This window comes from Eschrichtius robustus, chromosome 20, assembly GCF_028021215.1.
Source record: "Eschrichtius robustus isolate mEscRob2 chromosome 20, mEscRob2.pri, whole genome shotgun sequence".
Classification (NCBI taxonomy): domain Eukaryota; kingdom Metazoa; phylum Chordata; class Mammalia; order Artiodactyla; family Eschrichtiidae; genus Eschrichtius; species Eschrichtius robustus.
Window position 1 is genome coordinate 42,086,988 of NC_090843.1, and position 20,886 is coordinate 42,107,873.

Genomic DNA, 20,886 nt, shown 5'->3' on the forward strand with positions numbered 1-20,886 from the left:
TCCTCAAGTCCATTCTCTACGTCTGCGTCTTTATTCCTGTCCTGCCCCTAGGTTCTTCATGACCTTTTTTTTTTTCTTAGATTCCATATATATGTGTTAGCATACTGTATTTGTTTTTCTCTTTCTGACTTACTTCACTCTGTATGACAGACTCTAGGGCATCCACCTCACTACAAATAACTCAATTTCATTTCTTTTTATGGCTAATATTCCATTGTATATATGTGCCACATCTTCTTTCTCCATTCATCTGTCGATGGACACTTAGGTTGCTTCCATGTCCTGGCTATTGTAAATAGAGCTGCAATGAACATTGTGGTACATGACTCTTTTTGAATTACGGTTTTCTCAGGGTATATGCCCAGTGGTGGGATTGCTGGGTCATATAGTAATTCTAATTTTAGCTTTTTAAGGAACCTCCATACTGTTCTCCATAGTGGCTGTATCAGTTTACATTCCCACCAACAGTGTATGAGGGTTCCCTTTTCTCCACACCCTCTCCAGCATTTATTGTTTGTGAGATCTGCTTTTTAAATACATAACACTGGCTGAAATGCAGAGGGTGGATTTAAGGGGGAAAGGAGGCTCAGGGGCCTGCCAGGGCTGTGTGAATCAGAGACGCTGTGTTCCTGGCAGTGCTTTAGGGCCTTTGGGAGCATGGCCACTGGGGAAGCCGCCTCTTAGGGGGATACTCGTACGGTTCCTCCAGTGTCATCACCACCCTGTCTTACCTTGAGAGGAGAATTCTAGGTTTAGAGGAATGTCATCCCAACAGTACCATCTACCTTGCTTGAAGACAAGCTAGAGAGTCCTAATGGAAGTGGCAGGAAAACTATGTATGTCTCTGAACTCTTCGGCCTCCTTTTTCTTTTTCTTGTCTTTTTAAGTAGCAACATATATTTTTAAAAATTCATTAACCACTAAAAATAATAATAGCTACAATTTTGGTGTGTTTTGTGTGCCAGCACTGTGTCTGTACTTACATCAATCTCATTTAATCCTCATAACCCTGTGTATGTTGGTCTTCTTAGAATTGGGGAAGCTGAGGGTGGTTGAATAACCTGCCAAAGTCACTCAGCTAGAACGGAGTAGAACTGGCTTCTGATTCCAGAGCCCACTTCTTTTCCAGACAGTCTTTACCTACCCTCCTCCAATACACCCCACAAAAACAGCAACACTGAGGCACATCTAGGGGTGGTCCTGTCCTGTGGCTGGAGGTGTCACTTCCCCTGGCGAGTTCTGCCTTCTCGGTTTCTGTGGCTCTGTGTGTGGCGGTACAATCTTGTTCCCACATCATTTTTCCAGTTCCTTCCTGACTTATCTGAGGAATTCGTACCTCCTACCCCTCCATCCTGGGGACACTCAGAAGGTTCTGTTTTGAGTTCCACCTGCAATTGTGGCTCCTTGTGGAAAAGGCCAGTCCGTGAGGTGGGACGGCCAGGTTTGCTGTGCGCTCCCTATGCGTTTGGCTCTCAGAGTGGTGTATCTAAGGTCTTTGTTTTTAATCATAATAGTTCACATCTTCGCTTTCCATGCTGCCCAGCGGGAGCCAGCTGGAGGTGGTAGCAAATCTTCCTTTAATTTCCACTGTGATGGATTATTACTTCATTTAAAATGGTGTTTAATTTGTACACGTGCCCTGAGGCTTTAAAAAAGCGAGCTCATTTGATTATTGTTGGAAATCAATTTAGACTCCACAGTATGTTCAGCGGGTTGGACTCATGAAGCCCCATGGAGCCTGTGGCCCCATTAACAGGTACCAGAGTCCAAAAATTAGAATGTGGTGAGTTCTACAGCCCCATACCCTTAATTTCTTCCATTAAAAAAAAAGAAAAAAAATCTGTTTCATCTTCCTTCCTAAAAACTGACTTCTTTTTTACTTCCTTTTTACAAACAGACTTCTTTTTAAAGACGCAGCTTTTAATATTTTCGCTTAAGAGGGAAGAAGACAGTAATAGGTGATTACTTTTCGGTCCCTAGCTCTCACCTTTTTTCTCTCACTCAGCCCGTTCTCTCCTTTATTCTCAGGCACAAGGAGCCCCTCTTGATCCTCCTTCACTTTGCTTTCCACTTTCCCTCTCTCATTCCTTCTTGATTGCCCTGTACCAGTGGAACAAGATTCATATTTCAGCAAGCCACTTTTTCTTTTCTTCCTTCTTGGGTAAGGAGTCACTTTTGTGGGTGCCTGTCAATTCCTAGGAAAGAGTGAGAAGAGCAGAATGACCACAGAGCAAAGTCCAAGGCCTGCAGCCTAGGCTGTCTGGGGCTTTTCTAGCACCAGGCAGCCTGGAATGTTGCTTGCATGGTCTCTTTTTCTCTTTTTAAGTTCTGAGCTGTGGTGTGCAATGAATGTGTTTGTATGTGACATACTCACATTTAATGCACACTATGAATGCTGATTTCTCCAAAGGTAGCTATGAATAAGTTTTGAGATTCACATTTGAAGCTGAGCATAACCAGAAACCCCTGCCGGTGAACTTTTTTTGGGTTTCCTGCAGAAGAGAAGTGAGAAAAGAAATAATTCTACTCTGGGGAAAGGCATAATTTAGAAGCCGTCTGCATGTGTAAGAAAACAGACTCTGTGGCTGCTCTATAAACCCAGACTGGCAGCCAGGGCTCATTGTTTCCTTTCCTTCCTTCAGTGTTTGTATAAGGCGAACGGGGCCAGTGTTCCTCCTGCTCCCCACCGGGCGGCTGAGGCTGTGGACTTCAGAAGTGGCTGGCCTGGGGCAAGCCTCTTGCTCGCTTCCCCTGCCTCCGTCTTTCCTGTTCCTTACCCCCCTGACCTATCACCCCTTCCTTTCCTGGAAATACTGTCCTTCCTGAGAGTGGAACAGGAGTATTGGAAGGTTCAAGGATATTTCAGGAAACCCCAAGTCGGGTATTTAGCTCTTTCTACCACCTGTTACACTTCAACACCCAACAACATTGGTCTACCATGGGCTTTGGTTTTGACCACTCACCTTCCACTTCTTCCACTTCCACTATGCCTGGGTGAGACGCAGGGTTTCTGATCCAAGGGGTCGTGTTATCTCTTGTTATGGCCAGTCCTAACTCCGAGGCAAAGCTGGGGAGGTTAATTCTCACCCCCATATTCTTGAAGTATTTCTGTGATGTTCAGTTTAATCTGATTACTCATCTTTAAAATTAGCGGTGGGAGGGCTTCCCTGGTGGCGCAGTGGTTGAGAATCTGCCTGCCAATGCAGGGGACACGGGTTCGAGCCCTGGTCTGGGAAGATCCCACATGCCGCGGAGCGACTAGGCCCGTGAGCCACAATTGCTGAGCCTGCGCGTCTGGAGCCTGTGCTCCGCAACAAGAGAGGCCGCGATAGTGAGAGGCCCGCGCACCGCGATGAAGAGTGGCCCCCACTCGCCGCAACTAGAGAAGGCCCTCGCACAGAAACGAAGACCCAGCACAGCCATAAATAAATAAATAAATTAATTAATTAAAAAAAGAAAGTTATTTAAAAACAAAAAAATTAGCGGTGGGAGACCGAGCAGGGAAGACATTATGCCTGGGCCCCTGTAGGTCTGAATCCCTTCAACAGTTGGACATCTTGTGTAATTGGTCACCCCGGATGTGGAGCTTGCTTGGCTCAGCTCCTCAAGGGACATGCAGGGTAAAGGATAATGACCACTGCTGTCCTTCAGCCTAGTGCTGGCCAGTGGTGTTGGCCACTCAGGAAGCTATGCAGAGTCCCAGGGGTATAGTGGCTTTCAGTGACATTATGGTGGGAAGGATGTCGGGGAAGAAGGCAGCTTCCCTGCTGAAGATTTGGTTCCAGTGAGGTTCAGAGGAAAAAGAGGACTATGATTTGTGGGCTTTCTCCAAACATCCAGATGGATCCCAGGCAGAACCCAGCAAGGAAGATCTGATTTTGTTTGTCTTCCTCCCCTGTCTCTCTAAATAATTTTATCTTCAAAGCATGACGCAGGCGTTAATTAACACTCTGGCTCTCCTGGGAGGTAGGCAAGCGGGAACACCACCCCCGTTAGTGAAGCCCAGGGAATAGGTAGGTCCAGAAGCCTCAGGTATGTGAGCCACAGAGAAGCGGAGTGGATCTCAGACCTTGGGGTTTTGCCCTCAGACCTTTACTTGGACATACCCTAGGTGGCCCTAGGAGCCACCCCTCTATCTCAGTGTCCTTCTTTCCCATTAGAATAAAAAAGCTGAGGCTATGGAAGGAAAAATGCTTGGTACTGTGGGATGAGTAATGGAAAATTTGAGAGTTGAAGAGAAATTCTGGTCAGATTCACTGTCGTTGAGAATTTTAGATGCAGGATCCTGATTATACCATTAGTTTCATTAATTTACTTGCTTTAAAAAAACATGCTGAGCATCTACTTCTGGGCAAGGTATTACAAACAGAGTCACTTCTCCTAGAAGTACTGGCTAGCCGCGAGGGATCCTGCTGGTTGGGAACTTGATCCTTTGTATCCCATGCTTAGTTCATAAGCGAAAGGTGGTGTGGGGTTTGTTGCCTCTTCAGATGGTGGTTTCGAGTGCTGGAGGACTCCTGGCATCTGGAAATGGATGAGAAATCCACTTGTGATTGTTGATGTAGCAAATCTCTAGAGACTAAACTTTTTAAGCCATTTATCTTGGTTGGATCAGGAGAAGGGTACCCTTAGGAGTCCTCTCCCTGGGGTTGGAGGTAGCATATCTTTAAGCCTGGCCTTTTCTAGGGCTCCCTAGGAATGGTGATCATGCAGGTTTGCTGGATGTTGGTAGGGTAACTCCTGAGAGCCCTGAGTTGATACTGAACCTCCGACTCTAGAACTGCAGCAATGTTGGGATCTCCATTGGTTTCTTTCTTGTTCACAGGGCATCTTGGCACAGTGTAAGAATAGAGAAGGGGGGTCATTTTATCCTGTAAACGTTGCCCTCTCTCGGGTGGCAGTTGGACTCTACTGTACTGGCCTTACAGGAAGCCCAGCTCCATCAGCTAATGATATTCCTTATCTTGGCACTGCAGGCTGCTGAGAACCAGCCCTAGACCTCTGCTTGAGGGTCCTTCCTCTGAAGACATCACCAGTGTGTGGAGCCTGCCCCACACCCACCCCCTGCCAAACCACGGCCTTTACCTGTGTCTTCCGGTGTTTCCCGTGCGACCCATCCTGTGGGAGTGCCTCGTGGGCCACCCCAGAGTTCACCCCACACTCAGCAGCGCCAATGGTGAAGATGACAAGATCCAAGACCTTCCAGGCATATCTGCCCTCTTGCCACCGGACCTACAGCTGCATTCACTGCAGAGCCCACTTGGCCAATCATGATGAACTTATTTCCAAGGTACATGTTCCCTGCAGGCGTTCCTTGCCTACCTTGGGGGAGGGCACTTCTGGCTTCTAGGTTTGCAGACGTTTATCAGCTCTGCCAAAGGGCCCGGAACATTTGTATTCCTTCTTTTGTCCAGGGAGGGCTGACCCACGTGGCTGTCTCACTCAGCTGAGAAATAACTCAGAGGTAGGGGGAGTGTGTACTCGTTTAATTTGTAACTTTGGAAAGTAAATGTCACCCCTGTTGAGTCTGTGGGGGCTGGGGGCTCGCGAGCCAGAGGGGAGAGGGGCTGAAAAGGGGTTGGAGCCTTGCACTCAGCTTGCCTGGGCTGTGTTGGCAGATGCATGCGATGTAGGGTGCTGCCTGCCTAGAAAAGAATTCTGAGAAAGGTGGTCTCTTGTAGGAGAGGTTAATGGCTGAAATGAGCGAGGGGACTATTGCTTTTGAAGCCCCTAGGGAAGGTTACCAGATGATTTAGTTACTAAAATGGGTGGCCTTTGGAGGACCAAAAGTGGCTTGGTGAAGAGCTGACCCACTGGCTTGTCGGGACCTCTCGGGCTTCTACGTGAGGTGAAATGGCATGATGTTTGGTCACGATCAGAAGAAAGAGTTGGAACCCCATTTTCCCTGAGGAGCCTTGGCACCTGCTTCCTGAAGTTGGGGTGGGGGGATTATTAACAAATAAATAAACCTAATGTCCGGTTGAGCAGTCCAGACACTGGCTGCTTCAGGCAGCATTCAAAGGGGAGCTACTCCCTCCTGGCCCCAAGCTCCTTGCCAAGGGAGGAGAAACAGCTTTACTAGGCTGCAGGAAAAGGAGAAAGAGCTCATGGGGGACTTTTCGCTTTAAAATGCATCCGTCTTCGGAACCTGGACTTCATGGCCATTAAAGTAAAAAAAAAAAAACAAACAAAAACCTTTATGCGGACTCAGACAAAGTTTAAAAAAAACAAAATTTAGTGTTCTTGATCTGTTTACAAGAACTCCTAGAAAAGGTGGCATCACTTTCCCTGCCTCTGGCTCGGTAGCCCCGGGCAGAGCGGGAGGAAGGACCAGCAGTTACAGAGCAGTCCTGTCCAGCTGGCTGATCTGACAGGAAGTGGAGAAGCTGCTTGAACAACCACGTCTGATAGTGGGGATTCTCACATCAGGACTGCAGATGGAAGAACTCCTCCTTCTAGGCCTCTTCTCGGGTCTAGGGTTACCAAAAGGCTTGAACCCTGCAGCCCTCAGAGTCCTGGTCTCTGGCCCACTTTCCCTTCTCTAGGTTTCTGCTGATTACTCTCCTCTGTGCTATTTGTGTTCCAGCCAGCCTATAGCTTCCTCCTCTGTCAGCTAACTCATCTTGTCTCAGATTCCTCTTGGATCTTTGGGGAACCCCTGGAGTCTGGAAGTTTGGATGTGGGGAGGCTATGTCAGTGAGAGGAGAGGGGAGTCAGTCCTCTTCGCTTTGGAAGCTTGCAGGGAAAATATGAGTTGTCCTACTTCTGGAAATCTCCAGAGGAGTAGAAGCCAAGACATCTTTTTAATATCCAGAAGTACTGTGGGGACTTCCCTGGTGGCGCAGTGGTTAAGAATCCGCCTGCCAATGCAGGGGACACGGGTTCGAGCCCTGGTCCGGGAAGATCCCACATGCCGCAGAGCAACTAGGCCCGTGCGCCACAACTACTGAGCCCACGTGCTACAACTACTGAAGCCGGCACACCTAGAGCCCGTGCTCTGCAACAAGGAAGCCACCACAATGAGAAGCCTGTGCACCGCAATGAAGAGTAGCCCCTGCTCGCCGCAACTAGAGAAAGCTCGCGCACAGCAACGAAGACCCAACGCAGCCAAAAATAAATAAATAAATAAATAAATAAATAAATTTATTAAAAGGAAAAAAAAGAAGTACTGTGTATCGTAAGAAGTGGAGGTAACCATAAACTGTACTTAAGCACCTTCTGTGTACTAAAAACTGCTACTTAACACTTTATAAATATTATCTCACTTAACCCTCATAAGAACCCTTTAAGGTAGGTGATGTTAGTCATATATTATATGGATGCAGAAGCTGAGACTCATACAAGTTGCCCAAGAACTCAAGTCTTGAGTTCTCAAAGAAGAGAGAGCAATTACTTTGAGCGTGTTCAAGAAAAATTTCTGGAAGAGGTGGTATTTGAGCTGGGCCTTGTAAAATGGTCAGAAGGGAATATGTGGGGACGGTAATGGCCTTCAGAGTTGATGTCTTACCTCTTTGGCTTGGCACACAGGGCCTTGGATGATCTGGCAAAGCCTAGCTTTTGAGTTAGGGTCCCTGCTGCTTCCTTGCTTTATGTTCCAACCACTTGGAACTAAGCAACATTTCCCTGAATATGCAGATAGGGGTGTTTCGGGCCTCTGTGCTTCAGCCAAAAGCATCCGTTTTTCTTTACCTCTTTCCTCTGTCACAGGAGTTCTTACACATCCTTTTCCTCCTGGGGCCATGTCCTATTAGCTTTGTATCTCTGGGTCAGAATCTGACCCATGGCAAGAGCTCAATTAATGGTCAAATAAACAGATGGATGGCTCTTGAGCCTTGGGACAAGACAAGTGATGAGCAAAAAGACTGTTGGCCTCATGTCCTCCTTTCTGCCCCTTTTGGGGCAGAAAGGCTCCTTCACAAGTCCAGGCCAAAGTCAGCACAGGCTGCAGTTTCATTGGCTACAACCGGTGCACAGATGGGGTGCATTAGAGCTTGATGATTAAAGAGTTGTGTTAAATGCCTGACTGTGGGGAGAGAGTGAGGGAACTGTGGCTGGCATTGCACAAAGATTCCTTTATTTCATTCCACAGCCACCCCCGGCGTTAAATAATCTATAGATTCTTATGCAGGTCCGCTTAATGGAAAGATCATTGCCCCAGCCCCCTCCTTGGAAAATGGGCCTTTCATTTTGTTTCTCTCTTCCATTTAAGAAAGTTCAGGGAGAGAATGTTTCTCCTGTTCTCCCCTCTTGACATAATCTCCTATGCGGTTTCAGAATCCACCCAGTGGGAGTTAGGAGCTGGGAAGCAGCTAACTGGAGCAGCCGCGTAATTAAATGATACTTTGTACTTGTAACAGAGCCTTTCATCTGGAAGCTTGACATTCCATTGTTTGTTGTTTTTTTTTTAAAAAAAAGTGAGTCTGCCTTCATTATGGAGAAGGCAACACAAAGGTCCAGAGAACTAAAGCTCAGAGCACGTGGCAAGCAGAGAACTGGGAACAGGATCAGGACTTCGGGCTCCCTTCTTATCAGCGGTGGCTGAGCCGCCATGGAAATGTGTACTTGTCAAGTTTTAAACAGTTAGGGTCTGTATTGATGTGGTGGAAAGACTCCTGCACTAGGCCTTCTGTCTTCCCAGCTTGCTTCAGATTCCTAGAGGCCTGGAATCAGCTGTCCAACCTCTGAGTCTTAGCTTCTCACTAAAAAAATGAGTTAAATAATATCTGCTGTGTCTAATGGCTAGTAGTTAGCACTCGTGTGCTTACTGTGTGCCATGGCCGGAACAGTCCTAGAAGGTAGCCCTACCTTATTTGAGTGTGGGGGGAGTAGGCTTACCTCATTGGGTTGTTAGGAGGCTGGATGAGATCATCGATGTGTGGGTGGCTTGCAAATCACAAAGCTCTATGCAAATGTAAAGTAGTCCCTTTGCTTCTCTTGGCCTTGATGTCCCAAAAAAAAAAAAAAAAAAAAAAAGCAAGGAGGTGGGGTGGAGGGAATTGTTACTGCCTAAGCAAATTTACTTTAGCCAAGATAGTTTCACTTTAGAACCTGGAGCACAGGAGTTGGATTTGAGAGAATAAGGCAATGGAAGAGAAGGACAGCCAAGTTGTGTGTGTTGGCAGAAAGGTAAGAGCATTTGCTCTGTAGGACGCTGGGGGGTGCGGGGCGTTGGGGGTGCTTTTTGAATCGATGACAGAACTATCTAGGGAATGTGCTGAGGCCTCCTACAATTTCTTTCTTCGGGGGTGCTGTGGTCTAAATGCTGAAGTGTTTGCACGCAGAGGTATTTTGAGTTGGCACGAGGAATTGCTCACGCTGTTGTTTCTCACTTAATGGTGCAAGTCACAGTATAAAAATATACTTTGGTTATAAAATAGTTTCAATAGTTTTAATAGTTTCAATTGGAACAGTTAGTTGCCCCCAGTGAAAACAATTTAATGCTCATTTCAGTGGATACTATCCATGATGGAAACCTGGATCTTTGCAAAACTTTTCCATAAAAATTATCTGTAGTCAGTCCTTCCCTTGCCTCCCTCCTGCTAGCCCTTCAGTGGCGTTGCAAGTAGACCATTTAAGAATGGTGAATTGGATTAATCTATCATGAACCCACTTTGGGGACGTTGGCTTCATTCCAAGACACAGGTTGCTCTAAGTGCCCTGGGTCCTTAGAGGGAAGGTGTTGGAGGCTGTGGAGTGGGCGACTCAGTGACCAGCCTGAGATTACACAGCCTCAGGGCCAGGCATCTCTACCTCACACCCCTCAACTGCTGTCTGTGTGAGGAGCTGGGCCTCCTTCTGAGGCTGCAGCCTAATTAGGAGGCAGGTTCTTTTTGTTCCCTGTGGGGTTCCATTGGGCTCACAGTGGTGACATTTTGGTTTTTCCTTCCTGCCTAGACATTAGCTGCAGCATAGCTTTGAGAAAAGTGTCAGGGAGGAAGACGCTGTGAAGCCTGAAGACTTGTATTGATCTGGTGGCTGCTGAGAGGCCCACCCTGCCCTCGGCCTCCCGCCTCTGCTTCTGAGCACTAGCGTTCTACACCAGTGACTCTCAGAAAGTCTTGTACCCCAACACAGTGACTGAGAGGTTGTGGAAAAAGAGGGAGTACCGTCCCATCCTGTCAACTCTACGTGTCAGGGATTTGTTTCTCTCAATCCCCACCACCCACCTGCTTGTCTTTAATGTGCAATAAAACTAACTTTCCAAAATATCAATGCAGTTATTTGTGTCCTGAAAAAACTTCATGTAAAAAAATAAATACAGAAACAGAACTTCTAAAAATCTACTCATTTCTTTTCCTCTAGGTGCCCTGGAAAATGTTACAGTGAGCATCAGATTGTATTAGTTGTGTTAGTGACCGCTGTGTCACATTAAAAGGCATAATTCCTAAAGAAGGTATACAGTAAGATACGGCTTTTGAAGATAATTCTGTGAGCTTATCTATCTTGCAAAATATATGTCATATTGTAGTTTTATTAATTGAGAGGTTTTGGTATCCAGTGGATGACAATTATTTTTACAAAAACCATAATTCAGTAAAATTAGTTTTTCTATTCTAGCAGGAGGGGAAAAAAAGCCAGATTGCATGTAAACCTATAAATATCTGTCTCATTAAAAGTGTCCATTTTTTTGTTTCCAAAATAGTGGAAACCTAGGGCCAGAGTGATTGTTGGGTTTTAAGAAACAAAAGGTTGAGAACAATCACCGTTGCAGGACCCATACCATACAGCGGGCGCCTTTGCTTCTTTTGCAATGTTTGCAAGACACTGTTGTGTGTTTATCAGTTTCCTAAAGAGCATTTCTGAGGTGCAGTAAAGGCAGAATTAATAAATTATGGAAGAGTTCCAACATACACCAATAAGCCCAGTTTAAAAACACATTCAATCAATTTAGCTTTTGTAAAGAAAACCACATATCCAACCTAAAACTATTTACTTCTTTCCCTCAGCTATTTGATCTTTGAAAGCCCTAATCTCCTACTAATGAAGTGTTAGTTCTGGAGGGGTACAGATGAGCTATCTGTCGACCACCCAGGAAGGGTGACAGGTGAACCACGTCTACAGCAAATCTCCAAAGGAATGTGGTTAGATTACAGTGTTTCTTGGTGAAAAGAAACTATTTAGAGTTTGTAAGATAGAACATCTTATGATATCTTCTCCTCATGGGCGCAGAGATTGAATCAAGTCAGGGTGAGATAAACCATAAATTAGGCTGGTACAATTTGTACAGCATAATTGTTCAAAGTTGGGACCACCTTAACTGGATCTCAGAGGCCTCTGGCACATGTGGGTGATGGCAGTGGGGACTGTGCCTGTAACTTGCTCTTTTGTCTCATTGGCTCTGTTCTATTATTGCACGAATACAAAATATGTAATGGGGTGGGGTGCACTGTACTAGATATGATAGTACCCTTGAGGATTTTACCCTCAAGAACTTTCACTCTAGTCGGGGAGATAATAGGTTCATAAGTCATCCCTTTTTTCTCCCTTAGAACAATTTAACACAAAATATACACATGTATAGCTCCTGAGATGTTACAACAAATTTAAAATATGTGGATCAACATGATCCAAATTGTTTCCAAGACACCGTTATGGTGGTTCAACAACCATTTTACAGTGTATACTGAATGGATGTCCACATCGTGCCACAAAACCCTACTCTTTGTTTCCAAATTTGAAAGCTAGTCCTCCAGAGCAGGGGGCCAGTCAGCCTCTACAGAGACAACATCCAGCTCAGGAATGTCTGCAGTCACATTAATCAGAGTCAGTGTTCGGCTTGGTTCTTCCAAAGCCTCCGTGTACAAACTCTTCATTGTAGGTTCCAACTTGAGTCTTTAGATAGAGGCGAAAACGATGCTCATCCACATGGCATGTCTCCATAGAGTGAATGGTGTGAGTTCTCACAGCTAAGGGCCTCTGGTAAAGGACCCGTAAAGGAGTTTTCTGGGCGCTCTTCAAGTCCCATCTGATTGTGGTTCCTCCTTTATACGTTTAGTTGTAGAAGATCCTTTCTGCTAGTCTTCAGATCATTCCCCAGGTCATTATAGCTGCTCTGTAAATAGTTGTAGTTTAGGTGTGCCCATGGGAGGAGGTGAGCTCAGGGTCTTCCCACTCAGCCGTCTTGGCCACTCCCCCATAAGTTGTCCCTTCTTGAAGTTTGTATGGTCAACCCTCTGTATCCACAGTTCCACATCCGAGGATTCAACCAACAGCGGATCAAAAATAATTCGGGGAGGGCTTCCCTGGTGGCTCAGTGGTTAAGAATCCGCCTGCCAACGCAGGGGACACGGGTTCGGGCCCTGGTCTGGGAAGAGCCCACATGCCACGGAGCAACTAAGCCCGTGCGCCACAACTACTGAGCCTGCGCTCTAGAGCCTGTGAGCCACAACTACTGAAGCCCATGTGCCTAGAGGCCGTGCTCCACAACAAGAGAACCACCACAATGAGAAGCCCACGCACCACAATGAAGAGTAGCCCCCCACACATGCCACAACTAGAGAAAGCCCGTGTGCTGCAGTGAAGACCCAACACAGCCAAAAATAAGTAAATAAACTAAATAAATTAAAAAAAAAATTCAGGGAAGAAAATTCCAGAAAGTTCCAAAAAGCAAAACTTGAATTTGCTGCATGCACGCTGGCAACTATTTACATAGCATTTACATTGTATTAAGTGTTATAAATAATCTAGAGATGATTTAAAGTATAGTAGTTTATATGCAAATACCATGTCATTTTATATAAGAGACTTGAGCATCCTTGAATTTTGGTATCTGAGGTGGGTTCTGGGACCAATCCCCTGTGGACACAGTGGAATGACTGTCCTTCACCTTATGGTTATCTTGGGTGGTCTCTCTCTTTTTTTCTGGCCACACTGCATGGCTTGTGGGAACTTAGGTCCCCTACCAGGGATTGAACCCGGGTCCCGGCAATGAAAGCACTGAGTCCTAACCACTGGATGGCCAGGAAATTCCCCACCTTATGTTTATCTTAAACCATTTATCACAGTGTAACGATGAATGTCTCCCATTAGCCTGTGAACTACTTGTGGAGATAATTGTGACGTCATCTTTGTGTCTCTAGCACCCAGCACAGCTCCTAAAGACTGGTAAATTTTCAATGAATATCTGAACGAATAACTGTTAGTTCTCTAAGATAGAGACAGAATAAGGGGCTCTTAATCTGGGGTCCATGGGCTGGCTTCAAGGGATTTCTGAAATTGTATGTTTAATTCTATGTGTATGTATATTTTTCTAGGGAGGGTTCCATAGCTTTCATTAGCTTCTCAAAGGATTGTTGATCAAAAAAAAACCCCTTAAGATCCGTCTGTCTAGAAACAGAAGTTCTGGGAAGACTTGGTAGAAGTGACACTGAGATGTACCTTGAGGCAAGACCTAGACGTGTGGAAATGGATGGGGAGGGGCTGGTAAAAGGAGCATCACGAACAAAGAAGTAGAGGCCAGGAGTGTGTGGGGAGGAGCCATTCTTTTGGGTAACATTGAGAACTGTGTGAAAATGGATTGAAAGAGGAGGCTGAAGCCAGGTTGTTGGGAGAATAGAAGTTCGGACTTTATTTTCCTGGCAGTTGGGCGCCACCGAAGACTTTTTCTTTTTTTTTTAAATTAATTAATTAGGTTACGCTGGGTCTTAGTTGCAGCAGGCGGGCTCCTTAGTTGCGGCTCACCAGCTCCTTAGTTGTGGCATGCAAACTCTTAGTTGCGGCATGCATCTGGGATCTAGTTCGCTGACCAGGGATCGAACCTGGGCCCCCTGCATTGGGAGTGCAGAGTCTTAACCACTGCACCATCAGGGAAGTCCCATCACTGAAGACTTTTGAGCAAGTAATGACATGACCAGAGCTTTGCTTTCAGATGGCAGATGTCGTGGTATCCTAGGTGAACTGCTGAAGAAGAGACTAGAATTGGGGAAACGAGTGTATATGCACCTCAGTGGTCTGCAGGTGGTCCAGGCACATGGTGGTCATTCAGTACATGTTGATCACCACTTGGGAAAGAACTACAAGCATTCTAGGGCTTAGAAAAATTCTCTCTATCATTTATAGCCATGAACAAGAGGAATTGAGTTCAGGAAGTCACACTCTTTGGTTGGGAGGCAGACCTGTCCTACAGTCTGCGAAAAATTAATGATCTGGATGGGCATAAGTAGAATTGTTCACCAATTTATTACCAAAGGAACTGCTAGGGATCAAGTCGAGTGAATCATCTGTGTTTTTTGCTGCGGACTGCAGGCAGCTGGAGCACAAATCTGCTCAAATGTGGTCCTTTCTGTGTGGTTGCTTTAAATACCAAAAGGAAATGTTGACTTGAGCTATGAGGCATACCCTGAAAATTAATTCTGTGGTTTGCAAATGCCTGTAAGATTCCAGTCCTGAGATTGGTTTGTACGTTCGTGCCTCAGCATTCAGCAAGGACGCTGGTGATTGCAAGCCTGTGTTCCTCGTGAAAATCCGGACTCTTTTCAGTGGGGTGTTTCTCCCTGGGAAGCAAGAAGTAGGTGCAGAACCCCTGCCCCTGTGTTTTTATTTGAGCAGCAGCACTCCTTAGGTCTCTGGAATGGTAAAGCTGCACCATTGCTTCTTTGGCTGTTTGTATTTTGGGGTCTGACTGGAATCTACCATTATACACTAATTGTTCAGTTCAATAATATATATATATTTTTTGTATTTTAAGGATATACATTAAATTTTTATTATGAAATATACAGAAAAAGATGCATAGAACACAAATGTATGGCTTAAAGAATTGCTCATCTAACCACTACCCAGTTCAAGTAACTGAATGTAGATCATTGACAGAACTCTAAAAGCCGGCAGTTATTCTCAACCTTCCCCTTGAATGTCACCATTATCCTGATTTGTATAGGAATTTCCTCCTTTCTCTTCATATTTTAACCACCAAGGTGTATATTCAGTACATTAACATTTAGATTTGCCTGTTTCTGAAATGTACATAAATAAAATTATTCTGTATAAATCTTTCATGTCTTACTTCCTTTGCTCAATATTACATTTTAAAGATTTATTCATCTTGTTATGTGTAGCTATAGCTTTTGGTTGTTGGTGGCGTTGCTGTATAGAGTTCAATAATTTTTTGTGTGTTTCAAACAACATGCCAGGCCTAGCCTGGGTGTTAGGGATAGATAGAAGCCAACATGATTCCTACACTCAGAGAGCCTGTGATCTTTGGGGTACATGGGAATGTAAGGCTCACTACGGAGGGCAGAAGAATGGTACAGATGAGGTTGTACTGGTGCCAGGATGAAAAACACAAGATGAAAAATCTACATTGCTGCTATTAACTACTATTTATTGAAGATCTACTGTGTGTTAGGGACTCCTTACTTTACAACATCCCATCAAGGTGGGGATTAAGTGACTTGCCTAAAGCCATGGGGTAGCAAAAAGCCATATGGGATACAGGTCTAGATAGATCTGTGCCCTCTTTATCAGAGCTTGACCTATGTAGCTCCTTTTGGCATTGACTATTTTCTGGGTCTCAGTACTACTGGTGGTAAATCCTGCCCCTTCTCCCCTCCTATCATTTCTCTTGCCTGGAGAATGCTTCTTTTTCTCTATTCAATTTCTACCCATTCTTGAAGACCAGCTTAAGTATTTTTTTCTAGGATGTCTTCCTGGACTATAGGATTCTCTCCCTCCACTGAACGTCTGTAGTACTCACTGCCTCGTTGTTCATTTGGCAATTAGTAATGACTCTTGTAATAATATGGTCTGTGTTATTGTGGTTACATGCACTTTTATGTGTAATTGTCTTGTTTCCTAATAAGATTCTAAATGACCTGGAGTCACAGACTTTCCGAATGTCTTTGGCCCTGGGTTTTTCTAGTTCAACTCCTCATTTTACAGATTAGGAAACCGAGTGCCTCTTAACTTTGTACTTTGCCACCTCCTCCCTGCCACACACGCCACCTACTGCCTTACACATAAGGGGTGCTTGAAAATGCTAGACGCAGCCCTGGAGGAGAGGGCTGGCAGCCGGGATAATGAAAGTATCAAGCTGTGAGATCTTGGGCAAGATTGTTCTCTCAGGCTCTCCCTTTTCTTCATCCATCCATCCAAATGAGGCATTAGATTAGACTGTCATTAAAGGTTCCTTCCACCTCCCCCATCCTCTGATTCTAATATAGCAGCAGATGATGATACAAGGCAACATAACTTAGTGGTTAACAGTGTAACGTCTGAGTCAGGCTACCTGGGTTCAAACCTTGGCTTCTTTGCGTGTTAGTTATGCAAGTTAAGTAACCTCTCTGTGTCTTGGTGCCCTCATTGGGAAAAGGGGAATCATATTAATCTTAGATACCTATAAGATTTTTGTGGCCATTAAGTGAGGCAATCAATATAAAGTACTTCTCACAGTGCCTGACATATAGTAAATGCTCAGTAAATGTTCTGTCTATGAATATCGTTAAGCAAAAAACAGAAAGTGGCACTCAAACATAATCAGGTCCTGGCACCCATAACAGTTCTGGTATATTCGCTCCTTCCTTTTTTTGAGTCTCAGGTATTGCCCTTTAGCTATACGGTGTTGTCAGTGGTCTTCTGAGACCCGTATAAGTCTCTGGTTCTTTACAGTAATTCCAAAGGGACCAACACGTTTCTGGAGGTAATTGAATATCAGCAGCAGCAGCTTCCATTCTGCTCTTGGGGGGCCTTACCTGCAAGTAGCTGGGAGGCCTCTCTAGAATTTAAATGGAAAAATCTGCCCCCTACCCTCTTCCCTTCCAGTCTACCAGGTGGTTATTTTGCCTGTGAACCACACATCAACCAGTCACAGAAACCTCAGACTACCATGACAACAGCAGCCCGGGCAGCTGGAAGAGAATTCCGGGCCTGAGTGTTGCAGCCGTAGCTGAGAATTGCTTCTCAGTTTGGTTCACCCTGTGATACTCCACGGTGGGGGGGTGGGGCGAGGTTCTTTTGAATGAAGCCATTTTTCTTTCTTTCCTTTTTTTTTTGTTACAGAAAGGTTGTTTTTGTTATTTATTTATTTATTTATTTAGGCTTTGTTGGGTCTTCGTTGCTGCGTGCAGGCTTTTCTCTAGTTGAGGTGAGCGGGGGCTACTCTTTGTTGAGGTGCACAGGCTTCTCTTTGCGGTGGCTTCTCTTGTTGCGGAGCACGGGCTCTAGGTGCGCGGGCTTTAATAGTTGTAGTTCTTGGGCTTCAGTAGTTGTGGCTCACAGGCTCTAGAGCGCAGGCCCGGTAGTTGTGGCACACGGGCTTAGTTGCTCCACGGCATGTGGGATCTTCCCGGACCAGGGCTCGAACCCGTGTCCGCTGCATTGGCAGGTGGATACTTAACCACTGTGCCACCAGGGAAGTCCCTGCCATTTTTCTTATCTTTAAAAACAAACCCAAAAAAGAATCTCTGATGCCTTTGTTTCCAAAGCACTCAGCCAACTCCTGAGGGGAGGGTTTGACCTGGTGACCCAGAGTGTTGTCTCTGGGGTCAGGGCTGCTTAGCCAAGGAGAAGCTTAGCTCTCTGCTTCCCTCCCCTCCCTGCCTGTTGCTGGTGGCTGGACCATGACTCAGGGGAGGAGGAGGGAGGAGAGGAAGAGAGGAGGAGACAGCTCCACCAGCTGCTGCTAAAAACAACAACATCTAATCAGTCCATAAACTCTCTCCCCTCCAGAGCACAGTGATGTCAAGAGGCAGAGCAGGTGGCATGGGCTCTCCCCTCCCCCAGCCCCTAATGCCTTTGGACCTTTGAAGGGACAATTTATGGTTGTCAAAGGGAAAATTATCTCTCTTTCGGGGGGGGGGGTGGCAGGAAATTCCTTTTCTTCCCTTTTAGGACTGGTCCCGCCAAGAGCATTCACTGTAACTTCAACTCTAACAGATAAATGAGGGGCCTGGAAGAGCATTCCCTTGCCAGAACAAAAGATCCTGGTGTGAAGCCTACTTCACTAAGCCCAACCAGTTCTGCTTTCAGTGAGCTCCTCTGACCTGTTAGATACTAGGGATACAGTGGCAAACAGATGTATAACTTGCCCTCACCCAACTTGTACCCGGAATCCAGTCTGAAGAAGCAGCTGGTAGGAGTACAAGTGGGGAGATCCATCCTGAGCCTGGTACCCAGGGTTGTCTGGAGCAGCTGAGAAGCCAACATTTCCATATTGTTTTCTACCCAATTTGCCTGATTTTCATGAGATGCCCAAATGTGTACAGCTTTCCCCCTGATTACCCCTGCTTCTCCTACTGTGTCAGCCCAAGCTGTAAAACTGCCAGCTGGGCTCTTGCAGCTTGAGGTGGCCAGCGAATCAGACCCGCTGTTCTCTGATACGTCTTTGGAGGAGTGTCTGTTCTTAGGACCAGGCCTCTCACCACTGGGTGGTGGCTGCTTTGCTTACTTTACCCACAGCTGGTCCCTGCCCTTTACATGCTGAGTGTTCCAAATGACGGGTAAGGCTCTGAGGAAACTTTAAGGTTCATCCTAGACAAATTCACCCAGGAAACCTAAGGAGAGAGGAAGTGAGAAAAAATAGACTTCTTGGAGCTCCTTTAAGCTCCAAGTCGCCATATATCTTGATCCTCCCCTTAGCAGGAGAAAGAAAAACAGCAAAGTGTATCTGTGGGGGAGGAGAGTTCCTCCCAGTCTGTCTCCTTCTCTAGAAGAACAACAGGCCAGTCTGCCCTGGGCACTATGGGGCCAGGTGCTGAGTAAGTACACGAGGAAGGAAAGCTGATAAGATAAGGTCTGACAAATCTAGGTCACCAGGCTGCTTCAGGCACCTGTGTGACTAGTCACCTTGAAACGGGTGGGAGGGAGGATGGACTTTTGTTCAGGGCACAGACTAGCTGACTTCCCAGGCCTTTGTTTGTTTGTTTATTTAATACACATTTCTTGATCACCATTAAATGCCAGGTCATGTGCTTAGGTGTTCCAGGCCCCTGTGTGTCTCTGGTAGGCAAAATCTCCTCCTGGATCCCAGGCCTGTAACCAGTGCTAAAAAAAGAAATGACATCATGCAAAAGCCAGTTGGTCCACTAACTTCCAGAGTGGGAGCAGCCAGACTCTTGGTAGAAGGGAAGGGCTGTTTGGAGTCTTCATTCCCTTCAGCTCGATCAGGGGTCAGCAAAACTTTACCTGTAAAGGCCAGATAATAATATTTTAGGCTTTGCTGGCCATAGGGTTTCAACTCTGCAGCCATAGTGAATACATAAACAAATGAGCCTGACTGTGTTCTAGTAACACTTTACTTACAAAACAGGTGAGAGGCCCCATTTGGCCCTAGTGCATTTTTTGCTGACCCCTGAATAGATGATTGGAATGACAGTTGTGAAATAGGTGTTGGAGAAACGAGTTTATGTGATTTCAGGAGGCATCCCAAATCAACACAGGGGCTTCATTTGGTAGGGATAGTATAGGAGTTGATGCACTATGCTCAATGGCAAGGTCTGATTGACACCAGAGAATTCTACTGCACAGGCCAAACTTCAACCTCAGCCATCTAGCACACTGGTTCCCACCAAAGGTTACAGGGTAACCAAGCCAGACAGAGCACACAGTTTCATACAATCTCATCACTTATATGGGAAAACAATATGGGGCCCTGTGGATGGCGAGTCATTGGCACCACCTTAAAAGCCCTGAATAAAGGGTCAGGCCACCTCTGCTCTAGGGCCTGGCTCTGCCACTAACTTATTTATTTATTTATTTATTTGGCTGCGTTGGGTCTTAGTTGCGGCATGTGGGATCTTCGTTGTGGCATGCAGGGTCTTTCATTGTGGCACGTGGGCTCTTGTGGCGCGTGGGAGCTTCTCTCTAGTTGTGGCGCATGGGCTCAGTAGTTGTGGCGCATGGGCTTAGTTGTCCCGTGGCATGTGGGATCTTAGTTCCCTGACCAGGGATCGAACTCACGTCCCCTGCATTGGAAGGTGGATTCTTAACCACTGGACCACCAGGGAAATCCCGCCACTAACTGTGGAGGGTGGCATTGGATAATGACGGCTCTCTGACCATTTAGCGTATACTGAGTACTACTGTATGAGGCACTGGGGGTACAGAAATGGACACAACAAAATTCTTGCCCTTAAGTAGCTCATGATCTAGTGGGGAAGACAAATAGGTGAACTATTATACGATGTAGTGAAACACAGGCTTTGAGTAGGTGATTATTCAGGCTGCTATGGGGGCAAAGAGCAAGATGAGTGTTATTAAGTGAAGAAGAAAGGGGAGTCCATTCTGCGCAGAGGCATAGAAACATTCTAGAGGAGATGCAGCCTAGGGGGCCACAGGTAAGAGATGGAGAGGGCATGTAGAGGGAAGCAGGAGGCCAGCAAGGATGGGTCACGTAGGGCCCAGAAGGCCCAGCTAAAGTGTTTAGACTCAATTTTGTACGCTGCATGCTCTGGGGAGCCACGAAAAGTTTTTAAGCAAGGGAGTAATAGCATTTGGTTCATATTGCACTCAACTTCTCTCTAGCTTCTACAAACTGTATATCCATGAGCTTTGTGTGAAGAGGAATGTTGATATTGTATAAAGTTAATAAGCACCGATAATTAAGCCAGTGGCTGTAATTAATAACCAGGGTCAGTCCCTTCCTGGTGATGCCTTCAGCTAAACAGCAACCAGATAAATCATTGGCAAACACCAAGCACCCATAACTGAGAAGAGGGCCTTTCAGAATACTCCAGGACCTGGATTCCCTGCTTTTCTGGGTGAGATACTCCATCTCATGTGACCCGCCTGGCTTCTTGAGGCTCACTGAGTCATCATAAGCCGGCAGTTGCAAGCCCCACATGTCTGAGTTTTTCTGTTACTTTAAAGGGAGTACTGAGTTGCAGAATTCAGATGCCTTTGGTGTAGTTTTGAAGTTTAGGACAGGGAAAAGTGAAGGGGGAAAATAAGTGG

General features: G+C 45.9%; 1 protein-coding gene across 1 annotated transcript in view; it reads left to right on the forward strand.

Annotated features, from left to right (window-relative positions):
- YPEL2 (yippee like 2) overlaps positions 1 to 20,886 on the forward strand; it is a 63,530-nt gene that overhangs the window by 16,290 nt on the left and 26,354 nt on the right. Inside the window, exon 2 of the mRNA XM_068530366.1 lies at positions 4,977 to 5,290. Coding sequence (XP_068386467.1) covers positions 5,174 to 5,290 — 117 coding nt within the window. The 5' untranslated portion in view covers positions 4,977 to 5,173. The remainder of the gene's footprint in view (positions 1 to 4,976; positions 5,291 to 20,886) is intronic.